The sequence below is a fragment of the Apteryx mantelli genome, chromosome 5, assembly GCF_036417845.1.
Source record: "Apteryx mantelli isolate bAptMan1 chromosome 5, bAptMan1.hap1, whole genome shotgun sequence".
NCBI classification, from domain to species: domain Eukaryota; kingdom Metazoa; phylum Chordata; class Aves; order Apterygiformes; family Apterygidae; genus Apteryx; species Apteryx mantelli.
Genome location: NC_089982.1, coordinates 34,850,453 through 34,872,297, shown reverse-complemented (window position 1 = coordinate 34,872,297; position 21,845 = coordinate 34,850,453). Strand labels below are relative to the sequence as shown.

Genomic DNA, 21,845 nt, shown 5'->3' with positions numbered 1-21,845 from the left:
CTGCACTTCTGCGTTTCTGAAACTGCTGCCAATTCTTCTCTTCTCAGCCTCCTCTTACTGTTTACAACCGGGTTCTATCTGGCCTTGCTAACAAAAAGAAATCCCTTGTTTGAATTAAGGTGTAAATATAAGTTTGCAGACACGCTATGGTGTGACAATTGTAGTATTTTTTCAAGCTAAATAGCTAGGATGGAATAAGGTATCAAGGTAGAAGATCCTCACACCACTCTTACACTGTTAAAACTAAGAAGTAGCCACAAGACTAATTTCCCAAGTTAGAGCACTACATGATTTTATGCATTTGAGGATTTACTGTTAAGCAGGTCTCAAAACTTCCACAACACCGAAACAAGTCACACAATAACCACCACCCACAAAAAAGAATAAAATGTACAGATTCCAGCCCATGCACACCCCGTATACTTCAGCTTTGGAGTAACTGGATCTATACAAAGGACTTAAATACTGACCACGCTGTCAAACAGAGCCAGAATTTCACGGTGTACTTGCACAGTCCACACAAACTGCACATAGTACACAAGCTAAGCTTTCAGTTTTGTTTCATCAAGAAAAAGTACATTTCTAACCCTCAGGGCTGCAATGATAGCCTTGGAAACACAACCTTGATATCCACAAGAGTCTGCAGACAGTTGGAAACAGTGACTCATGCATGAATTCCCACTACCCATTAATCTCAAAGTGTAAACACTTATGCAGCAGTGATGATGTTTTAATGTCTAGGCAAAAATGGGAAAAATACGTTGAGCAGAATTTGGGAGTGACTGTCAGGAAATGAAGATAAGATGATGCTTGGAGGACAGAGAGAATAGGGAAGGGACAGGAAAAAAAAAGAAGTCATAGACTTATGAAGCACAGATCTCCAAGCCAAGTAAGAGTTCAGTTACCACGCACTTCCAAAAGCCATGTTTTCCCACTCATCTCCATGCAATATCCCTCAAAATAATGGCAGACCCACGGTCAATTAAGTACACATCCATCCTTTACATACCCAGCCAGAGACCTCAGTAAAAACACAGTGGATTCAACCCCGTTCTCGCACTTTGAAATCTGTTAAAAATCCTTCAGACATAACTTCAACATGCACATAACTTTATACCTCCCTACCATGATTTAACGGAGCATCTAAAGAGAAGTGAAAAGTGAAAGCTAGCTCCTGCTCCACAGTTACCTCCAGGATGTTTTAACTGGTCAGAGCAGCACACTGACCTTGTGAATGACTAAATACTTTTCTCAACTCTGTCAAACTGACTACAGTCCTTATGCTTGCAAGAAAACTGTCCAAGTTGTGTATTAAGCAGCTGACCAATATCTAGTTTTTCCCAAGGAAGGGTACTCTTTGGGTGAAAGGGAGTTATTTTATTTCTACTATCTCCAAATCAGTTAAGTTCCTGTTTTGTTTTGTTTTTTTCTCCAGCAAAAATTCTGTAGCTACACCACTCTAGAGATTATCATCTTCTCCAGAAACACTTTAAAGAGCAATCCAGAATTCAGGCTCACAGTTAATAACATATACTTTTGTTTCCTGAATACTCAGTTCATAAGATGACTTAACACCCAAAGAACACCTTTGCAACCACTTCAACTACTTCACAGTACTCAGCAAAAACATACATTTTAGTGGCACACCTTGGAAAGTTTGATTCTATTTTATCTTGCATTTCTCACTGAAGTGACACATTTTTAAATATAATATAAACAGTCTAAATGAGAATGTTCTCAAACTCAATACTTGTTTCCAAGATAAAGGCAAGATGAGTTAGAACATGCCAACAACAACAGCAAGAGTTGGACTGTTGCTCGAGCTGACTGAACTACATGTTTTTCAGGAATCTTCAGTATATTGGAATACTGAATGCAAGCAATCAGCACAGACACATGCAGAAAACTTGCAGTACAAAGACACAACTATTTATTTTATTATCCCACTTCTGCTCAACATGGAATTGGTAAGAATTTTTTAAAACTGTTTTTCCAGTGCAGAGGGTTCATTTGTTTAAGCTTCTGCTGCATAAATATGCACTTTAGAGTATTACCTTTGCTATTCAAATGACTTCCAAATTAACACTAACACACCAAAGGGAAATATTTAACATGTAGATGTGCCTTACATGTTACAGATCCAAGACAAATGCAATTCCCATTTACAGGACAACAATCTTGTCATTTAATCCCTTATTTTCACAGTAGTTCTTAAAATATCTGTGCCACCCTGCAGACACAGCCACACTGTTTGTAAATGTCTAACACAGATGGACTTCCCAAAATTAAATCAGGGAAGTCCACCCACACCTGTAATATGCACTTCTGCAGATGTCCCTGTACAGCCTCACAAGTAGCTGGAGACTAGTGTAGATACATTCAAACATACTTCGTCTTAGTCCCTGGAAATATTCTGTTAAAAGGGTGTTTGTCATTTACAAGCCTTTGAAGAGGAGACAGAGATAATCAGCTCCATTTTAACTTACAAATGAGGAAGTGGGTAAGAGGTAAGCAAGCTACAATTACAAAACACCTGAAAGTAAAACTTCATAAACAACAAAACATTACTATCAAAGCTTTAAGTTGAGGGGGTATCTTCTGCTGTCTAAAATCACGGTTGCTTCAGAGAGCCTAAGTTGTGGGAGATCCTAAAGACAATATTTATCTTCTGGAGGATGAAGAAACCAAAGTGATAGGAGTGATAGGAATCTCTTTGGAAATAACAATAATAATTAAAAATCACACTACGTCAGAATCATTTTAGTGTATGAACTGCAGCAGTCTTTCACATTAGTATGCAATATTCCATAGAGATTTGCTGACCTGCACACTTCAGTAAAAAACAAATAAATCCGAGAAACAGTTGGGATCACCAACAGAACCAGGTGATACCAGGCCCAGCAACGTGAGGATCATGCTAAAGCTATTCCTCTGTATTGTCAGAAAACACATCTACACAGGTGAACATTCATCATGTGAAAGCTACAACCGCTAAGTAAAGCTTATATCCAGATAAATCAAAGAGGAAGAATCTGATACGTGCAAACAGCCACTTTTGCTTATTCAAGCTCATGAGTCACATGATTAATTGCCATACTTTGCAGTGTTTAGATAAGGTGTAAAGGTACAAACAAGGAAGAACCTACCAGGACTCTCTACTCGCTTGTAGTGATAAGGATTGATGCAAACCTCCTTCTGTTTTGAACCAAAGGGAAACTCACAGCATTCCAGTGGTTTCAGTTCATGATGGCTCTGTAGGTCTGGCCAGCGCCACACTCTGCAGTAAATTACATGCGGTAGCCCTTTCCGGTGCGAAACCTGCAGCCTGCCATCCAAAGAACGAGGAATTGTGACACAGTTGCTGGGCTGACCAGGACAGCTTAATGCTTTTTCCAGCTCTTCCATAGCACCTTTTTTCTTCTTTAGTTTTTTCACTAGTGCATCAACAGCTTTCTCTGCCCATTTTTCTTCTTCATCCCCCTGCTTCCATCCCAACAGCCTCTTCACTGCTGGGCTGGTAAAGGAAAATAAACTTGTCACATTCATGGTGACCCCACTTGGTCACACTGGAGACCAGAGACCAGGCAGAAGAGACTGTCCTGTTCTTCCACACCACAAACTGGATACAGCAGATTGTATCAGTAGTTAAAAGCAGTTTGTCTCAAATAATTCTGTTCCTTTTAACTTTTCAGTCCTCAAGTCCCAAGAAGATGATGCTGGCATTCCCCCTTGACAGAAGCAACCTTCTCATTCTTTACTGTTCCTGTTGATGACCTACAAAAGAATACCAGAAGGAGAGGAAAAGAGATTTTACTTTTTAAATTAATTGGCAACAGTTAAACATATCCTCCAACAACGGTAGAGTGACAGAGAAAACAACAACAAAAGTACTGACAACCTCCAGAACTGGACTCAAGGAACAGCCTGACAAAGACTTTTATTTAACCTGGCCTGCTGAAACCTGCGTATTCCCACTCCCCCAAAACAGCCCTGAATAAATGAGATGATCACCTTGGAAAATAATGACCAGCATAAACACAAAGAAAAAAGTAGCCTTTGGCGGGGGGGCAGGAGGTGAGAAATGAGTTAGTTCCCTTCATCCAGTTTGCTGCATGTCCTCAGTGATTTCTGTGCCACACAGCAAGGGAGACGCCAACTGTATTTTTCAGCTTCAAATGATGCCTCTGCTCAGTGCCCAAGCATGGCCTCAGTTTGAGCCACGAGGTGCTCAGTACAAAAAGAAAACCCCAAACACACAAAAGACATGGCAGTATTCCCACACACACTTGCCAAAAGGGTAAAGGTTCTATATTAGAAATTTAGATAACATTAAAAATGGCCCAAACCAGTCACTCAGAGTTCATCTTTCATTAGTAAGTGTGAAGGGCACTCCTCATTCTCAATTAAATGTAGGAACCTTACACAGCAAAGCACTGCAAGAGGAACCTCATGAAGTTCAACAAAGGCAAGTGCAGGGTCCTGCACCTAGGGAGGAATAACCCCAGGCACCAGTACAGGTTGGGGGTTGACCTGCTGGAAAGCAGCTCTGCAGAGAAGGACCTGGGAGTGCTGGTGGACACCAAGTGAAGCATGAGGCAGCAATGTGCCCTTGTGGCCAAGAAGGCCAATGGTATCCTGGGGTGCATCAGGAAGAGTGTTGCCAGCAGGTGGAGGGAGGTGATTCTCCCCCTCTCCTCAGCCCTGGGGAGGCCCCATCTGGAGTACTGCGTCCAGTTCTGGGCTCCCCAGTACAAGAGGGATGTGGCACTACTGGAGCAAGTCCAGCGAAGGGCTACAAAGATGATTAGGGGACTGGAGCATCTCTCTTAGGAGGAAAGGCTGAGAGAGCTGGGCCTGTTTAGCCTGGAGAAGAGAAGGCTGAGAGGAGATCTTATCAACGTGTACAAGTATCTGAAGGGAGGGTGTCGAGAGGATGGGACCAGACTCTTTTCAGTGGTGCCGAGTGACAGGACGCGAGGCAACGGGCACAAACTGAAACACAGACAATTCCATCTGAACATGAGGAAAAACTTTTTCACTGTGAGGGTGACAGAGCACTGGAACAGGTTGTCCAGAGAGGTTGTGGAGTCTCCTTCTCTGGAGATATTCAAAACGCGCCTGGATACAGTCCTGTGCAATGTGCTCTAGGTGACCCTGCTTGAGCAGGGGGGTTGGACTAGATGATCTCCAGAGGTCCCTTCCAACCTCAGCGATTCTGTGATTCTGTGATTCCAAGGAACCAGCACAAGACTGGCAGCTTTTTTTGGTTTTATATAGCAGCTGGAAGCAATATACCCCAAAAGCATCCTGCTATCCACCTCTTTGCAAACTGCAAGTGATACAGCTAGCAAACCACTGCACTAGAGTTCGTGCATATCACAACCTGAAATAAAAATAGTTCAGCTATACCTCTGAGTTACTTTGAGTTTCAAAGGCCAACCAAAAGAAAAAAAAGTAAACTAGAAAGATCTTTTCCTTCACTCAGGTCACATAAGAAAGCAAAACTCTTTCACACGCCACCTAAAAGGTATCACGGCTCATAAGCAGATGGAAGAAAAAGACATCACGAATTTATATCAGCCACTACATCCTGACCCTTCAGCTTGCAATGCCTGCTGGACGTACGCAAGAACACATGAAGGAGTAGGAAGGAGGAAGAAGTTCTGGTAAGTGGTCCTTAAACTGGGAACATGGAACAGAGGGCCTGTGAGCAGCAAGCTTCATATTTGTCCAGGCTGGGACTGGGCAAAAGACTTGCATCCGCCTGGGGAAGTGGGATCCAGGACTGGCAGGGCAGAAAAAAAGAAACGAAGACCACTAAACCACCACTTTTCAAACAGAGCGTGAAGACAGACAGGAAATGTATCCTGGAGGGGACAGCAACAGGTTGCAAAGGAAGGGAAAAAGAGAAAACGATAAGAATGTTTTTGTTACCATCAGAAAGACAAAACCAAACCAAACCAAAACCACCATACACATACAAAATACAAAGTATTAGTACATCCAATGTGTTAGATAAAATTTTATATTTGTACTAAAAAAATGCAATTAAATTTAATTATTTATACAAAAAAATGCACTAATTGCAAATCTCAAGGTTGCAGAAGCTATGGTATACTTACCCTCTTGAGAACTTCAACAAACTGTCATCAATTTTAATGTTTACATAGCGTACCAATATCCTTGGAGTATTTTCAGTTGAAAACAATCCACTTGATTCAAATTAATCTGTCACTAAAAACTAAATACAAAGGTTCAGTTTTATTATGCTGGATGCATAAACTACATTTATGTGAATAATGATTATGAACTAAAACAGAGATCATGTCTACCTGCACTTAGTACTGGTACTTCCCATTCTTTTTATGCTAAGAATTCTATTTGAAATAATAATGTCAATGCAACAGAAGATTTGCATGACCCTGGGGCAAATTTAAGAATTTATTTTGTTACCTGGGCAGGTACTATACTACTAAACGAACTGAAACTCCATTACTGTCACTGACTGCACTCAAGATATATTTTATCCTTAAACACACTGTAAAGTGCTCTATTAAAATATTGCCCTAATTTAAGAACCTTATTATCAGATGCCTTGTACATGTGCTTCAGAAGTGCTTGTAAGTAACATTTTCAACTCATGTATAATCTGTAACTCAATATTCCAAATATTTTTATATATATCTTTCAAATAAAAGATGAAGGTTCCCACACATGTGGTACACTTACAAGTAATCAAGTCTGCTTTCGAGTTCACATCCATTCAAATTAAAATCAAAACATTTAAAATACTTGATGAAGTTCTAATAAAAAAGAAGGTACAAAGTTTGAATCTAGATCCAAGGAACTTATTTCAGCATTGATAAGATACACAGACAGGGTTCCATCCAGGCCTGAACCGAATCCACCAAGCTGCTTTAAAAAAATAAATGGTCAAATTCTACTTGCCATGGAAAAAAAAATCCTGTCTATTAAATCTGTACGTTTACAGCTCTGCCTGAAAATATAATCCCCACGTGCTAATGCACAAGCTCAGCAAAGATTAAGACAACATTCTCAGACCCAAGGAACAGTACTCAGACCCTAGGAACAGATTTTGCAAAAATTCTTAGTATTGATCAAATCCTGTAACACACACATTTTCCATTCCCATGAGCATGTGTTCCAAAACATATTTTATCATCACAATCCAAAGCAGTATCTTAACAGCTGGCATCTCTCTGGCAACAACTGTAGCAAGAAATACGTGGCGGGGGGGTATATCAGGTACTTGTAGATATACTTGAATTTAACGCAGCTCAGCAGCTGCAAATACCAGCACTATCTAGCCTGCTGCTAAGCTACAGTCCAGGGACTGCTGCTGAAGTATAGACTGCTTGAATAAAATTTAAGCATGGTCCAAGCCCTGAACAAGCCACAAAGCAGAGTAAAAGGGAAAAAAAAAACCACAGGCTGCTGTATACTACTCTAATACTGAATTTTAATGTCAGCATTAAACTGAAAATAAAAAAAGACAGTGTAGGCGGAGTTTTTGTTTCCAAGAATGAGAAAGTGTGTCCATAGTCCCAAGCTTTTGGCAGTACATTCCGTTTCCCTTTCTGCCACTTTTGGTTTTTTCAATGCATCATTTCCTGTATTACTTTTGCACAAAGTGGTCTTATCAGTTGGAAGTGCAAAATAAAGATTAAACCACAAGACAGCAGATGACAGAGTCTCAGCCTCTCATCCCCAAATACACGTGCCCTCTGGGAAAACAGGGGTTAGCATTTCCAATAGCTGAGTGACCACCAGCCCTCCAAGGGGATGTTTATTCACGAGGTATGGGGGAAACAAAAACCCCTGCCAAACAAGGGGACGCTCTCCAAAAGGCAGCCTGGAATCAGTTTAAAGGAAATTCAGTTGTTACCCACTTATCAACCACTCTTTACACATCAAAAAAACAGGCACCTTCTATTATGCGTTCTGTCTGCTGATGGATGAGTTGGAATCAACAAACTTCTTCTAAATACCACTGCTCCTTTATTTGCCTTCCTTCACTGCCGTTATCTGTTGTGTGATCTTTGGACTGACAGACAAACATACGTGCAGTCTGCGAGTAAAAAAATGAGTATTATACAAATAGCTGTTTAGCCTGCCTTGTATTTAAAGGAACTTACTTAGGCAAAATGCCTAAAAGTGAAGTTTCCAGCCCTCAAAGAGGGATAGTTATCCTGTCAGCAACACCAAGCAGACAGTAAAATATTCAAAGCAACCATTTTCTAATTCCCACAGGAGATCCCATAGGAAACTCTCCCAATTTGCATCAGTGGTTGTTTTCAGTGGGTGGAGAAAGGGGTAGGACAATTACATGGTGGCCTCCCATGGCGGAGGTGAAACAACTCCTAGGCCAAGTTTCAGCAAACAAGAAGCAGCTCTGACTAGTCTACTAATTTTATTATTTGTCTTACAGGCTCAGGGATGCAGGCAAAAGGAATCTCATTAAATATTGTTAATATATGCTCACCACAGTCAGGCATAAAAAAGGCCAAGAACTGTAGTGAAGGGAATCTATACAATTCTTAACAGAGAAATTTGGTCTTTGAATAAAATAAGATTAAATGAATTTTTAAAATCTAGTCAATATACCTCCTTCTCAATATCCATTAGTTATTGACAATATAAAGAGATAACAAGCAGAGAGATTTTAATTTGCTTCTTCAAAAATACTTAGTAAATTTTACCTTCTCTGAAAGACACTCATCTGTTCACCAATTCATATTTTTCCTCACTACAATAGTTAGACCTTTTTCTTAAAAAAAAAAAAAGTCAGATTTTGGCTTAGAAACCTCGGAGCTGTCACTTTGCTCACTGCAAGAACTATTTCCATGCATTACTAAAAAGCATGCAGTCTAAGCACTTGTAATGCTGGAATGTGCTACAACAGATTGTGCAGTAACTTTCTCTGTCTCCCTATTCTTGGAGTAAGTAGCAAGAAGTTTTGTTTTTCCTTCTTCTCAAAACATGACATGTAAAGGGAGATGTGTGAAGCCTTCTGCTGCATTACTCTGTTTTTATCGGGGTTCTTTCTTTGCACCTTCTTAGGGTAGAAGATCAGATCTGGCTCATCTTGGAAGAATGCATGGAAACCTTGGAGACACCTCAGTGGCATTACAATAGACACGCAGAAAGGAAGCAACTTTCAATTCAAACTCCTGTAAAACTCATCAGAGAGGCTCTTTATACAGACTCTGACTTGACTTTCCTCTTCATTTCTGAAAACGACAATCACTGTTTCCAGCCTGCTCTATGAAGTAGCCTCTGGCTTGGTTCCTGAGAGCCAGACACTAACCAAAGCATCGTGTCTGAGAAACCTCCTCTAGGACAAGTGCTTGCTGTATTTGAATGAGGGATTGCCCTAAAAAGAACGTCTCCCTTATACCATTGCTTCGCCACAGAGATAACCCTTTTAGATACCAACAGGTACCCTTTAATTCAGCAGAAGTTAAGAGAGCATAAAAGGAAGGCTCATGTAAAAAGCAGCTGTTGACTGGAGCCCTACTAACTAGCAGAAGTTCATAATGTTTCTTGCAAGAATTATCTAGCAGTTCCCAATAGAGCATATAACTACCAAAAACATTCTCCTTCAGAAGGAGGACTTGCACACCTTCTAACTTATTTAATAAACCAAGTCAATTTTATAAGTCCTGAATGTGACCTGAGACCCAAAAAGCAGATTCATTGTTCACTCAAAATGAAATGGCAGGGCCAATGTATGCTTTATCTATGGGAGAGAAAAAAACAACAAAATAAAAACCCCACTGCTCAGTTACTAAGGAGCAGAGAGAAATAACCTTTTACTACCAACACCTGCCAGCTCTCTGCCAATGATCACCACACTTCAAACCAAGCACAAAGCGTCTGGCTGGTTTCTGTGATAAACCATAGCTTTTCTTTCATTCCCCTACCCATCCAGCTTCCAGCAGACAATCCCTGAACCATGCCCTTAAAGCCGGGACTGTCGCTATTACAACAGCAAAGCAATACTAAATTCTTACAGGTTTTCTAGATTTGTATCTTACCTTCTCAAATTGAAGTTACTGTATAATACCTGGTTTCCATGTACATTAGTAACTGATAGCTGTGCTATAATCCAGCTAAACTGGCATAAAAGTCTTTGTAAATAATTACACAATTGTGTGAAATGTTAAAGAACACAGTAAAGGCCTCTCTTCCAATTTTAACAGAGATTCTTCAACAACTTAGTCTTTTCTTTTGCTTAGTTAAGAACATTTCTTCCCTTCCCAATGCCAATACTGCCCTGTGTAACTAACTGTTCTTCTGACACACTAAAAACTGTACACCTGAATCACAGATCTGAACAACATATCTTGCAAGAAGCTTATCTACACTTAAAGCACTGTTCCTCCCTGTTTACAAGAAACACTAACATGTACGGCCTCTCTAAATGATCACCAAATCCTCAAATTATGCAGTTTTAACCATGGTTGAAAAGCAATGGTAAATTTCTAGTTTGCACTGCTGAATTTTACTCATTCCTGTGTTCAGATGCCTGTGAGAGTCCATGAAATCGCACACCCTCATCTTCTTCCTTTAATGCCTGCTGGTCTCCTGAGCTGATTCAACTTGCCAAGACAACAGAAAAAGAGCTAGCTCTAAACTAACTAAAGTTTATTCTTCGGTCAGCAAGCTGAATAAGTCTGGTACACACCAAGGCTGGTACAAATAGATGCACCAAACCATACCCCCAGGTGTGGGCAAATCCCTTCTGATGTCAGCAAGCAGCTGGACTGAACCAGATGTTTCATCAAAAACTCTCTCTAAAACTGCAATTTAATATCTTAAGTCAGGAAGGAAGTGTAGTTTGATAATTCAGTAAAAATTTTAACACAGATGGGATTACAAAATTATGAAATTCATTTAAATAATCTAAAAGATGAAAACAATGCTGTGAACTACAATATTCTCTCATCTCAAGATAGCGTTCATAAGTTTTGTTTGATATGCCATAGAAGAGGAGATTCTTCATTTTTCACACTCTCTCCAAGCTGAAGGCCTCTTAAAAAAAGCCCAGAAATAAAACCAAACATTCAAATGAAAAAAAATTGCAAATGGTTGGCAGCAGACAGAATGAATTACTAGCCCTCACAGAGGGTATCTTTTGTGCATCCTTGGGGCAGATTTATCTGCTCATACTGAGGGGTAGTTAACTCCATAAGGAGTGCAGTAGCAGGCAAGAAGTCGGCATCCTTAGTTGACATAGGCCAAGTCCAGGAAAAGCAGAACAGCCAGTAGACCAGTTTGTCACACTGCCCATCAACTTTGGAAAGTTAGGATATCCATAAAGATACCGTAACTAGCCTAGCTATTGAAGTAAGTTAAAAGTCCTTTCCTAAAGCGTCAAAAAGCTGAGAAAAGAGTTTTTTCCCCTTTCATCATAACAGTCCTGTGTAATTTTTTTCCACAAAGATTATTCCCTTTCCTGACTTTTTGAACTGTCTTTAGAAAACAGGTGTTGTTTGCAACAATAACAAACACACATCTGTGTGGGTGTGTTAATACACACAAAGGCAGGATAACTGAAACCTTTTCCTATATTTAGATCTGTCTGGTCAGCTCTAATTGCATAATTTAATCAAAACCCTCTCCAATGGAAATACATCCATATTCATCACAGGCATCAAAGGAAACATCTTTACAAACTATATCCTTTTACAAACCAACACATGGTCCCACGCCACTTGTTCAATTGTTGAATTCCTCCTTTGGGAAGGGCATGGAATTTTATTTCTTTTTATCAGCTGAAAAAAGCATTTCCCTCTAATTCATCAGGATAGGACGGGAGGAGCTTCCTTCACAGGTGAGACAAGGGGAATTTGTTAACATGTCACTTTCATGGATTTTTTTTAAAGTAGTTAAAACATGCATTTATAACATAAAGGAAAACCTTTAAAAACAGGAAGAAAAATGCCCATGATCACTTAGGTATCAAGATTTTTGAGTTAAGCTCATAAAATGCAAGATGTGCTTTATCTTCAATCACAGAATGACACATATTAGCATAGACTGCATGGAATTAGGAACACATTTGTTGGCCCACTCTAGGGTACTTTTACAACAGAGTATTTTAAGGAGGGAACCACACCACATACAAAACAGTTAAGCTCAGCTGATACAAGCCACTGTTCCTACTAATGATTCATTTTACTAAGAGCTTGCACTGATACAGTTACATCAGCTACATTAAACCACTTCTAAAGACTGTGACCCAGACCTCATTTATCATAGTCTAAGTGAAGATGTTATATTACAGCTCAAGATCCTCAGCTTTAAAGCAGAATGTTTCACCAAAGCAAGAGACAAGAAAAACTGAGGAGGAAAAAAATTTATTTATTCACGAATAAAAGTGCCATTATGTTAAGCCTCGGTAAAGCAGAACAAACCGATGAAAAGTAAAACAAAAAGGAAGGTTGTTAATTTTCTTTTGTTTGCAGATTAGTCCCCCATCTACCATTTGAAATAAAAATAGCCTCTTTATTTGCCACTATTAAAACATAACTAGGTGCATATTGATTAGCGGCACACTTTATTTTTCTAAAAATGATTCCTCTAGTTTTCCTCTCTTTTGCCTAATTTGCAAAATCTAAGGAGGGGTGGGTTTTTTGTCTTTAAGTGACTTTTAAAACACCATATATTCATCACATCTTTAAAAAGACAAGACACAGGGGAAGATCTACATTAACTTTTGTGAAATGTCCCACAATTCACAACCAATTCACAGCTATCATTCTGAACAGAGAAAGTGTTTAAAGATGATATAGCTTTACAAGCCAAGTTTATACAACCCAGAAACAAACATCGAGATCTGCCAGATTTCCACCCTCCAACGAAACATTGTTTAATTACTGGATGCCATTAGTGGTCTTCTGAAAACCAGGACTGAACTCCCGCGTGACACAAAACCCAGTTTGTTCCTGGTCCCCAAGACAGTCAGTGGGCAGCAGCTGCACTATCACATTGCACCAAATGCTTCTTGGCACTCGCTTGGTATTTGTCGAGCCACCTGAATGTGCCAGACCCTTCATAAGCAGAAGAGACCAAGATCACAATGCTTAGAAATGCCTCTTCAGCTTATACAGAAGAAGATGAGAATCTTTAAAGATAGAGATTTACAAGCAAATATGTATTTACAGGGATCCACCTGAGATCAAGCCAGGAAACTTTCAGTTTGTCTTTAAAATACATGAACAAATACAGATCTAGATTGATAAAAGCTTTTAGTGACATGTGAATTACAAGTTTGAGCCTGTCTACACTAAAAACTTGAACTGCCTTCAACTACACACTAATGTAATGCTAGTATGGTTGCAATTCCACTAATATAAAAAAAATTATACATGTGAATAAAGTTATTGACACAGAAATATGAAGGCATTTACATTAAGCCTCTATTTTTACAAATGTTTTGATCAAGATAATTACTAATTACTAAACCGAAGTAGCAAATGTGGTTAAACTGAAGACCAAGCCTCAGCAGCACTAGCTTTCCTCCTAAACTGGTAGGCACATCTGAAACGAAATATATCATGCATTATCTCGGTCAGCAATCAGGCCAACGACCTTCCACGTGAGTGTGGGTTCCCTGATGAAATGAAAAAGTTCCATTCTTAAGAGCAGTTTACTCTGAAGGAGTCTACTGACTGTAACTGAATTTGTTATCAGTGCAATTTTTTTCTGACATATCTAAGCCCATAAAAGCTTGCCAGCAGAAGGAGTCACAGAGACTGCTGAGGTGCAGCTCTGAAAACACAAGTCCTATTTTCTTCCACATAACTTTGGGCAAGACACTTTCTCACTTGAAGCCTTCGTTTCACCCACTGTCAAGCAGAGAACACCACTCCGAAAGCTACTGACTGAGAGGCAAGTATTATTAGATGAAGAAAGCCATAGTGGCAACCACAAGCACAAAATGTTTGCTAGTAGGATGGCTCCAATACAGCTACACGAGAGCACGTGCCATTACCCCAAGCAACACATACAGGCACACCATACAGGCAGAGGACAAGTGACTTGGCTAGAGGCAGCTTGCCCTGAGCAAGAGCCCTATGGCTATTTCAGCGAGGAACCTGCAAGTGAGGCACTTGGGCTGAGACCTGGGCATGTGCCAGTGCTTCTGCATTGATCTCAGGCAAATAAAAGTGCCTCCTAACTACTGGCAACAAGGAATGATAGAGCACAGGTCCAGAGGCCTCAGACCCACATCCCCCTTTTTAAAAGCACAAAATGAGGGTGTCCCTGTATTTGAGGATTCAAAGAGATCCAGAAAATTACAGAATGAAGCAAAACCAGCCGTCACCACCCCACAGTCAGAATATCTGCAGAATATCATGTCAAACTGTTTTCTCATATTTCTGAGATCAAGGCTTTGGAGGATTTTGTACAAAGGTGTCAATCAACAGATACATAGATAGAGAAAATGACTGCAATCTATTTGTCTGATCCCTGGTTATCTGTAAGCTTTATCTATGCTTTCAGAAGAGGAATCAAGCCACATAATCACTAAGCATCCTTTCTTTATCTGTGAGCTTTTTTACTAACAGAGCCTTATACGATTCTACGTATGAAATTCAGGAAACTCATTATTCATTCCACCATCGTTTTCCAAGCCCAATCTAAATTTCCAAAATTTAGGTTTTGCAAAACTGAAGTCCTGCAACCTTACAGCTGAGACACCGAAACATGGTATTTCCTGAACAACACACATTCCCTAGGGTCAGCAGCAGACTAGCTAAAACAGGCGTAACACTTCCCAAATTTTCCACTGCTGTCTGCTACTGAACAGCAGTGATAGCTGTCCCAGTACAGTGGGCAGAAGGACCCCGAGCCCTGGATAAGTTGCAAAGCAAGCCTGCCAGGATGAATTTCCAGGACTTGCAGCTCTCCAGGACTACTTACTTCTAGGCTAAAAGCCAGCACACAAAGAAAGCACACAAAGATTTCAGACTCCTTCTTTTTAAGCTGAGAATTTAGATGCCTTTAATTATGGGGCTGAAGCTAGGGCTCCCAGGCTGCCAGGTTCTCAAGATAACGAGCCTTTTGGCTCAGGCGATGCAGACTGCTGGCTGGCCTGGAAGCCTGACAGCCCTAGTGTCCCAGGCAGGGGAAGGCCAGAAACTAGGCCAAAGTGTGATGGAAACCTGCCTATATTCAGAAATATGCAACATTAGTCACAGCAGCCTGCCACCGGTGCTCCCAGCTCTCAGGGTAGGTCTCAAACTCCTCCCTTCACAGATGTACACATGGGAGTGCAAGGTGGAGGAGAAGCAGGTGCCTGCTGGAGGTCCCTTGCTGAATCTCCAGAAGGACAAAGACAATCAGGAAGGCTTATTATACGTGGTGGACGCAGCCCCGTGCCCCCTTCCCTCCTTGCAAGCAGCATGAGTGCTGCACGGACACTAAGCATCTTTCCCAAAGCAACGTGGACATTGGCGTCAGTGATGATGTTGCTTGTGTTGAAAAGTCAATACCACATCTATCACTGATATCTGGGCACCAGGACTGAGATTGGGAGCCAAGCAGTAATCAGACTAGACTGTTCAACATCAATTTTATTCACCTTCTTCACAGAGCATATCGGACTGCTGTTTCTTCTAACAGGACACGCACCCTCTCAAATTTCCTGGAAGTCTCCTTCTGTATCTTCTCCAGTCTGAGACAATGCACACAAATTCTAAGTTATCAAGCTGCCCACTTTCCTCCAATCTGCCCACTTCCTTCCTTCCCAAAAATGACCACTCTCCAATCTATGAGCACAGATACACACAGAAGCACTCCTCAATTCCCTTCAGCCAACATAAAGCAAATTAATTTCAAATTGTGGGTTCAAATTGGAAACTCAGGTTACATTAGCTGCAACCATTTCAGGACCTTCACAGGAACAGTTCTGCCAGCAGATCTTAGGGTAGCCCTAAGGGGACAGCAGGCAGAGGAAATCTGCTAGAGCAGGAAGCTCCTCAGCCAGCTCTGAAGGACACGTGATGGCATAAAGGCAGATGCCATCACTCCAGGAAGATGAGGACATACATTTACTATCCTGCTCTGTCAATAATTCCTTCAGCAAACAATTGGTTAGGTGACTGAAAAGAGCAACACAGCAGAATGAAGAGAACATTTTTGTGGAGGTATCATCAGGAAGGCTCTGACATGCATCTTCACCTACTTGCCTGCTCCCAGTTTACAAACTATGAGAGATTCATCAGATCTGACCATAAGCAAGAATCATATCTGACAGACTAGTAGGGATGAGGGAAAAGGGAACACTTAGCCAGTAAACTGCAGTAAACAGCCCTTCAGTCTTTATGCCAGTAATGCGGTGTTTTCTGCGCAGTACAAAATTTCAAAGGTGACTGTAGGCAAGCTTGGGAAAAAAAGTCACAGTCCGATTCCCAAGCATCTGAATAGTTCCTTGGCATAACACTATAAAGCTATAAAGGAATTCAGTGAGAATCTCACTCAGGCACTGCAACTAGGGAAAATATCAAAGGAGTTTAATTTGTAGGTATTTAGGCTTATTCACTGAAATCAAGAAACATATTTAAAAAACGCAATGTCTAAGGAGATTAAAAAGCTAGCAGTAACAAGAAAAAAAGATTTTTAAACACATTTACTCTACACAGTTAAGACAAGTGCTTTCTAAACTTCTTTTGAGAAAAAGGGACTCAAAGCTAAAAATTTCAAAGTGACTTATGAAGCACTGCAGAACTCAGGAAACTAATAAACAGTCCACTGGCTTATAGCATGCATCATCTTCACCTACACTAACTCTCTTCATTGGCAATGGTTTCTGGTAATGCCAGTCTATTTTTACAGAACATTTCTAAATGGATTTAGGAATTAGCTGTTCTCTAGCTTCTTGATAATGCAGCTACCAATACCTGGTCTGGCAGTTGTTTCAAATTATTTCATACTTTAAAGTGGAAAACAAAGTTTCTATTACCAAGAAGTTAAACTTAAAGGACAGTCTTTTCCCCCCATGAGAAAAAACATTTGCCCTATCTTATACAGAATCTGCACTAAATGCGTTTTGCTCATAGTTATATTAAGTTAGAAAAACTCTTCTAATACAGCTGCAGTTCATACTAGCAAAATAGCACTTGACCAGGAAAGCTTAAGTAATCCTCCTGCTCCTTCCCCTCTTATCCCCCATAAAATAAGCTGTATCATTAATTTTTGTAGTTTTGCTGCCAATATAACTACACTGGGGCTTTGTGACTGATGTAGCTGTTGGTGATATCACCTAACCATGCTAATCATCAACATAAGTATCTGGGAAAAAAACCTGTAGATTAGACCTTGTCAAGGAAGCATTTCAAGGAAGTCTTCAGTTGGGAGTACTGTAGCACTCATTTATAACCAGCTACCTCCAATAACTGCCTTCAGCCAGCAAGGTCCACAAGCAGATGAGTAGCTCTAATGCTTGCTGCCAACCAAAGAGAAAAGGTCTTCCTCTATTCCCTTGTACCAGCTTTGGTACTCCAGCATCACTTCCCCTCCACTCAGGTCTGTCAGCTGATTCACCTTCCTAACCTGGCAAAAACAATGAAAAGCGTTCTCCAGAGCAGTTGAATCAGCTCAGAGCAGGATGAGTACCAGAGTCACCCAGCCAAAATATGCGAAGAAATGTGTGGCTGGGGTTTGGAGGAGCAGAGCTGTTAGACGGAGCCCTCTCCATCTTGTGGAACTACCTCCCTTCTAATTTTAAATGATATCCAGGACAAAGATTTAGCATTAGTTCACACAGATATCAGTACTTCAGTCTCTGTGGCATTCCAAACCTTGTCAAACCTTGCCTCTTTCCCTGAGGAAAAAGCTCTGCCCTAGCTGGCTCTGAATAACCAAACAGCCTTCAGCCCTCCTCTGATACCACTGTTTTCTGCTCTAGGTAACTAGATGGCAACCTTAAGGAAAAAGAAAAGCGATTTCATACCTGTCTGTCCAAAAATATCCCACGCTACAGAGTTTTAAGGTGCAAGTATTTACAGTGTTTCCCAGATTAAATCTAATACTACACATTATCAAAACTATAATTAAGTTACCTTAATTTTTTAAGTTAATACAGACAAAGAGTTTTCCTTTGGCTATTACATCCAAGTGGAAGCACTTAACACTGATACGAGCATGGATAATAAAGGGCCTATTATTAAGTATGCCAGACTGCAAAGCCAGCAGTGGGCAAAAATGCAAAACAGGAAACTGTAATAGCTGAGATGGCAACCTACACATAGCCAGGTTTCCTGAGGCATTCAACAAGGTCAAAATTCTCACCTTTTGAAATAGTACAGTTCTTCACTGAATTCACCAGGTAATTAGAAGAATGCAATGGAGACAAAGACGTAACCAATTTCTGTTTTATATAGCTACATAGCTCCTGTTCTCAGCAATATAAAGGTGGAAGTGTCCAACATTAAGAGATTGTAAGACCAAGAAGGGAAAGAAGACCAAGAGATTATAAGTGAAAGAGACCAAACTCTGGTCCTGAACATTGAAGATTCACGGTGAGACCCCAAAAAAGCCACATGATCAGTGTCTCTGTCTCCCTACCTCAGGGAAGCACACATTTAGACGTGTTTGAGATTCCTGAAAGACTACATGTTTGAAATTAAGCCAATGTAATCACATTGTTCAGTTGACAATTCCAGAAGCCATCATGCACGTGTTATCAGCTCTCTAAGAAGGTCCTGGGTAAGAAACTTCAAAACTACTTTCTATCACTGTTCTGACAAAACAATGATGCTCTGTTATTACAAATAGAAAAAAGAAGTTCTCAAAACAAATACCTGCTATCCATTTGAAAACTACAAGGATTTGTTCCACACCAAAAGAACAATTAGTCCAGGAAAACTGGATAGAACTCTGCTTGCTTCAGCGCAGATACAAAATCACATCAAGCGCCTACTGGTTAGGGAGAGGAATCTCAGGAAATACTAGTTACAAATGAGGACAGAGCTTCATTTGCCTTGCATAGTCAGAGTCACAAGAGAACTGTTCTTTAAAGTAATACAGCATTTTCACCAGGAAGCCAAATTCATGGATTCAGTGGTGTTAATCTAAAAACGTATAAGTTTCAACACAACATTGAAGATCTGGCCGGAATTCTCCAAAGAATAGACTCTCATGAATGATGATGAAAATCCCAGCCAGGTCACTTAGTTTGTTTCCCTAATTTTCACCACTTCAAAGAGTTCTATTTAAAATGTCCTGTGACCTCACTGAGCTTCTTTTAAGAATTTCAAATACAAATCAGGGGGAGCAAAATGCAAAGCAGAGAAAAAAAAAGAGAAATAACCCCCCCCCAAATTTTACATAAATTTTAGAATATTTTTAAACCATTCAGAAGTCTCAGAGAGCTGCCTTGCTCATCCTTCCTTCACTGTTTGTATCCTTGAGGTTTGCTTCATACATAGCTTTGTTCCATTAAAATTTGATTCATTTGTACCTGTCTCTGTCACCTTGCTTCATACAGCAAGGATAAGAAGCCACTTTTCAACCACTTTTTTCACTGCTTGTGAACTACTGAAAGATTCTGATCTACAGCAGTTTCCTGCTGTTAATTATTCACCTATATATAAGTAGCATTTAAGTATTTATATATAAATAGGCAATACACACACACTTCGATAAATTTGCAGGCTTTTCTCAACTTTACCCTGGGTAAGTCTACCTTTCTCTGATCCAGATACTTTAACCCTCAACACCAGTGCATGTTATTTTAGACATCCATACTGTGTCCATACTGTGCACATGAAAACACAGCATACATGTCAAGTGTGAATAATCCCATATATATACCACAGTAAGAATAAGGTATCTTTAACTGTCTCGTGCTCTGTTTTCATCACACTACATAGACAGAATACTGTTATTGTTGGCAATGCCTTAAAAATGCTTGAAATCGGGAGTCTGAAATGATATATCAGATAAACATCCTCAGTGTCTTTTTACATAAACACAGAATAATGAGATACTAATTCCCCCATATTGAACAAACTGAGGAAGAAAAGCTCAAGCAAGTAAAAGTATTATAAACTATGGTCACTACATGACCCAAGCAATCTGAACATCAAGGTTTCTTGATACACATACATTAGAGTCTTGAAATTTCTGCAACAGTCAAACCCTGTAACACTGTAAATACTGAAAACCATTTTCTACTCCTGCACAAAATATATATGAAAATGGTACATTTGCAGTTTCCTCTCTAACAACAGTTCTGAGTGCTGAAATAAGGTCCACCAGTTGAAGTTTTTAGGCAGACATGATTCTTACATCCATAATGAGCATGGAAGGAAGAAAACAGTAAAGACACTCAAGACTGTCTATAATCACTTTAACATTATAAAAAAATTTAAATGATATCTGATTTCCAGTTATCCAATGCTGGATTTATAGTCCACAGATCACTTTGATGTGGATTGGCATTTTAATGATTTTAATGATAAAAACTTGCAAGTTAAATACTTCTGAAGACCATTAAGTGCTATAATTTAGACTGTCTATACTGACTTATTCAGACAGTCTCATCTGCTGCCATGTTGGAAAGAGCATTCCCTTTATAAGCAAAGAAATATGAAATAATACTTCAGAAATCACTGGTGAATCACATTAATCATTTGCTTACATGGCAAGTCAACATAATAGTTGTCTTTGGACGATACTGCTTTGAACAGTGCCTAAATATAATGACTTACAAAAAGGCATGTTTAAAAATAATTTGTCTTCCTCTTTGTACTCCAGACTTCGCCTGTGCATGCTATGGAAAGGGTGACAGGGAACAAAACAAAAAAGATGGGTGACTGCTGCATCTATTCCAATATCAGTCTCCCATGTGGATACTCTATATTGAAATAAAAGTGACATTAGTCCAGAACAATTACAGTCAGAGTTATGCTAGAATGACGAAACTGCAAGTATCCAGAGTAGCTGTACTGGTCAAGTCCCCTGTATTGACAAGTCTAAAGAAAAAAGCCTCAACACTTGATCTAAACTCAGCTTTTATGCAGTCTCCCAAGAGACAGCACTCACAGGAAGAGTACAACTGAGTAAAGGAATTTGAACTTGCACAGAATTCTTCATAATTTAATGACAGTAATGATAGCATGCAAAGCACTGCTATCAGGGGACAGTCCTGTGGTCACATCGCTACACAACACTTCTATGGTAGCAATCCTGATGCCAGAGTACCTGATATCACATATTCCCTCCTTCCCCAAATAAAAACAAAAATGACCCATCTACACAATTCAGTAAAGTTCAGTGTTACATGAACTGAATACTTGACCTCACAAAATCTAATTAAAAGTATATGCTCAATCTTTGCTCCTATTCAACTATGAGGCATTTTCACAGCCAACACGTAAAGACAAACAAATGAAGTGGGAAGAGATTCTGTAAGATCTGGGTTCCTTCCTGAAAATGCTTTACGTTCCTTTAAATTAGCCTGTTTATTTTATGAAATGTTTGGCTTCTCTATCCTGCTAAAAAAACCCAAAGGCACCCCCCTCAAATACACACAAAACAAAAGAGCTTCTCTGATGCAAATTAACATTTGTTCTCTGAGGAGGATAGGGATCTTTGTGGCAGCCATTAACAGCTAAGAGTGTCCTGCTCATCACCCCTGATTTCCACCCTTGTAAGGCACTTCACAAAAGGCCTAATCTAACATTTTCTCTTGTTATTCTGAATCTTTAAGAATGGCCACATTCTAATGGAAATTGTTATACAACAGTCTGTACGGATACAGTTCTATCAATTAAAAAAGTGTCAATTTAAAATAACTTAATTCCCATCCC

The 21,845-nt window shown here is 39.9% G+C and overlaps 1 protein-coding gene across 4 annotated transcripts in view; it reads right to left on the bottom strand.

The window, feature by feature from the left end:
- Positions 1 to 21,845, bottom strand: part of SMAD1 (SMAD family member 1) — a 49,279-nt gene that overhangs the window by 23,118 nt on the left and 4,316 nt on the right. For all 4 annotated transcript variants that reach the window (XM_067297785.1, XM_067297786.1, XM_067297787.1 and 1 more), the window contains exon 2: positions 3,147 to 3,774. In XM_067297785.1, the coding sequence (XP_067153886.1) occupies positions 3,147 to 3,546 (400 nt within the window). In that variant the 5' untranslated portion in view covers positions 3,547 to 3,774. The remainder of the gene's footprint in view (positions 1 to 3,146; positions 3,775 to 21,845) is intronic.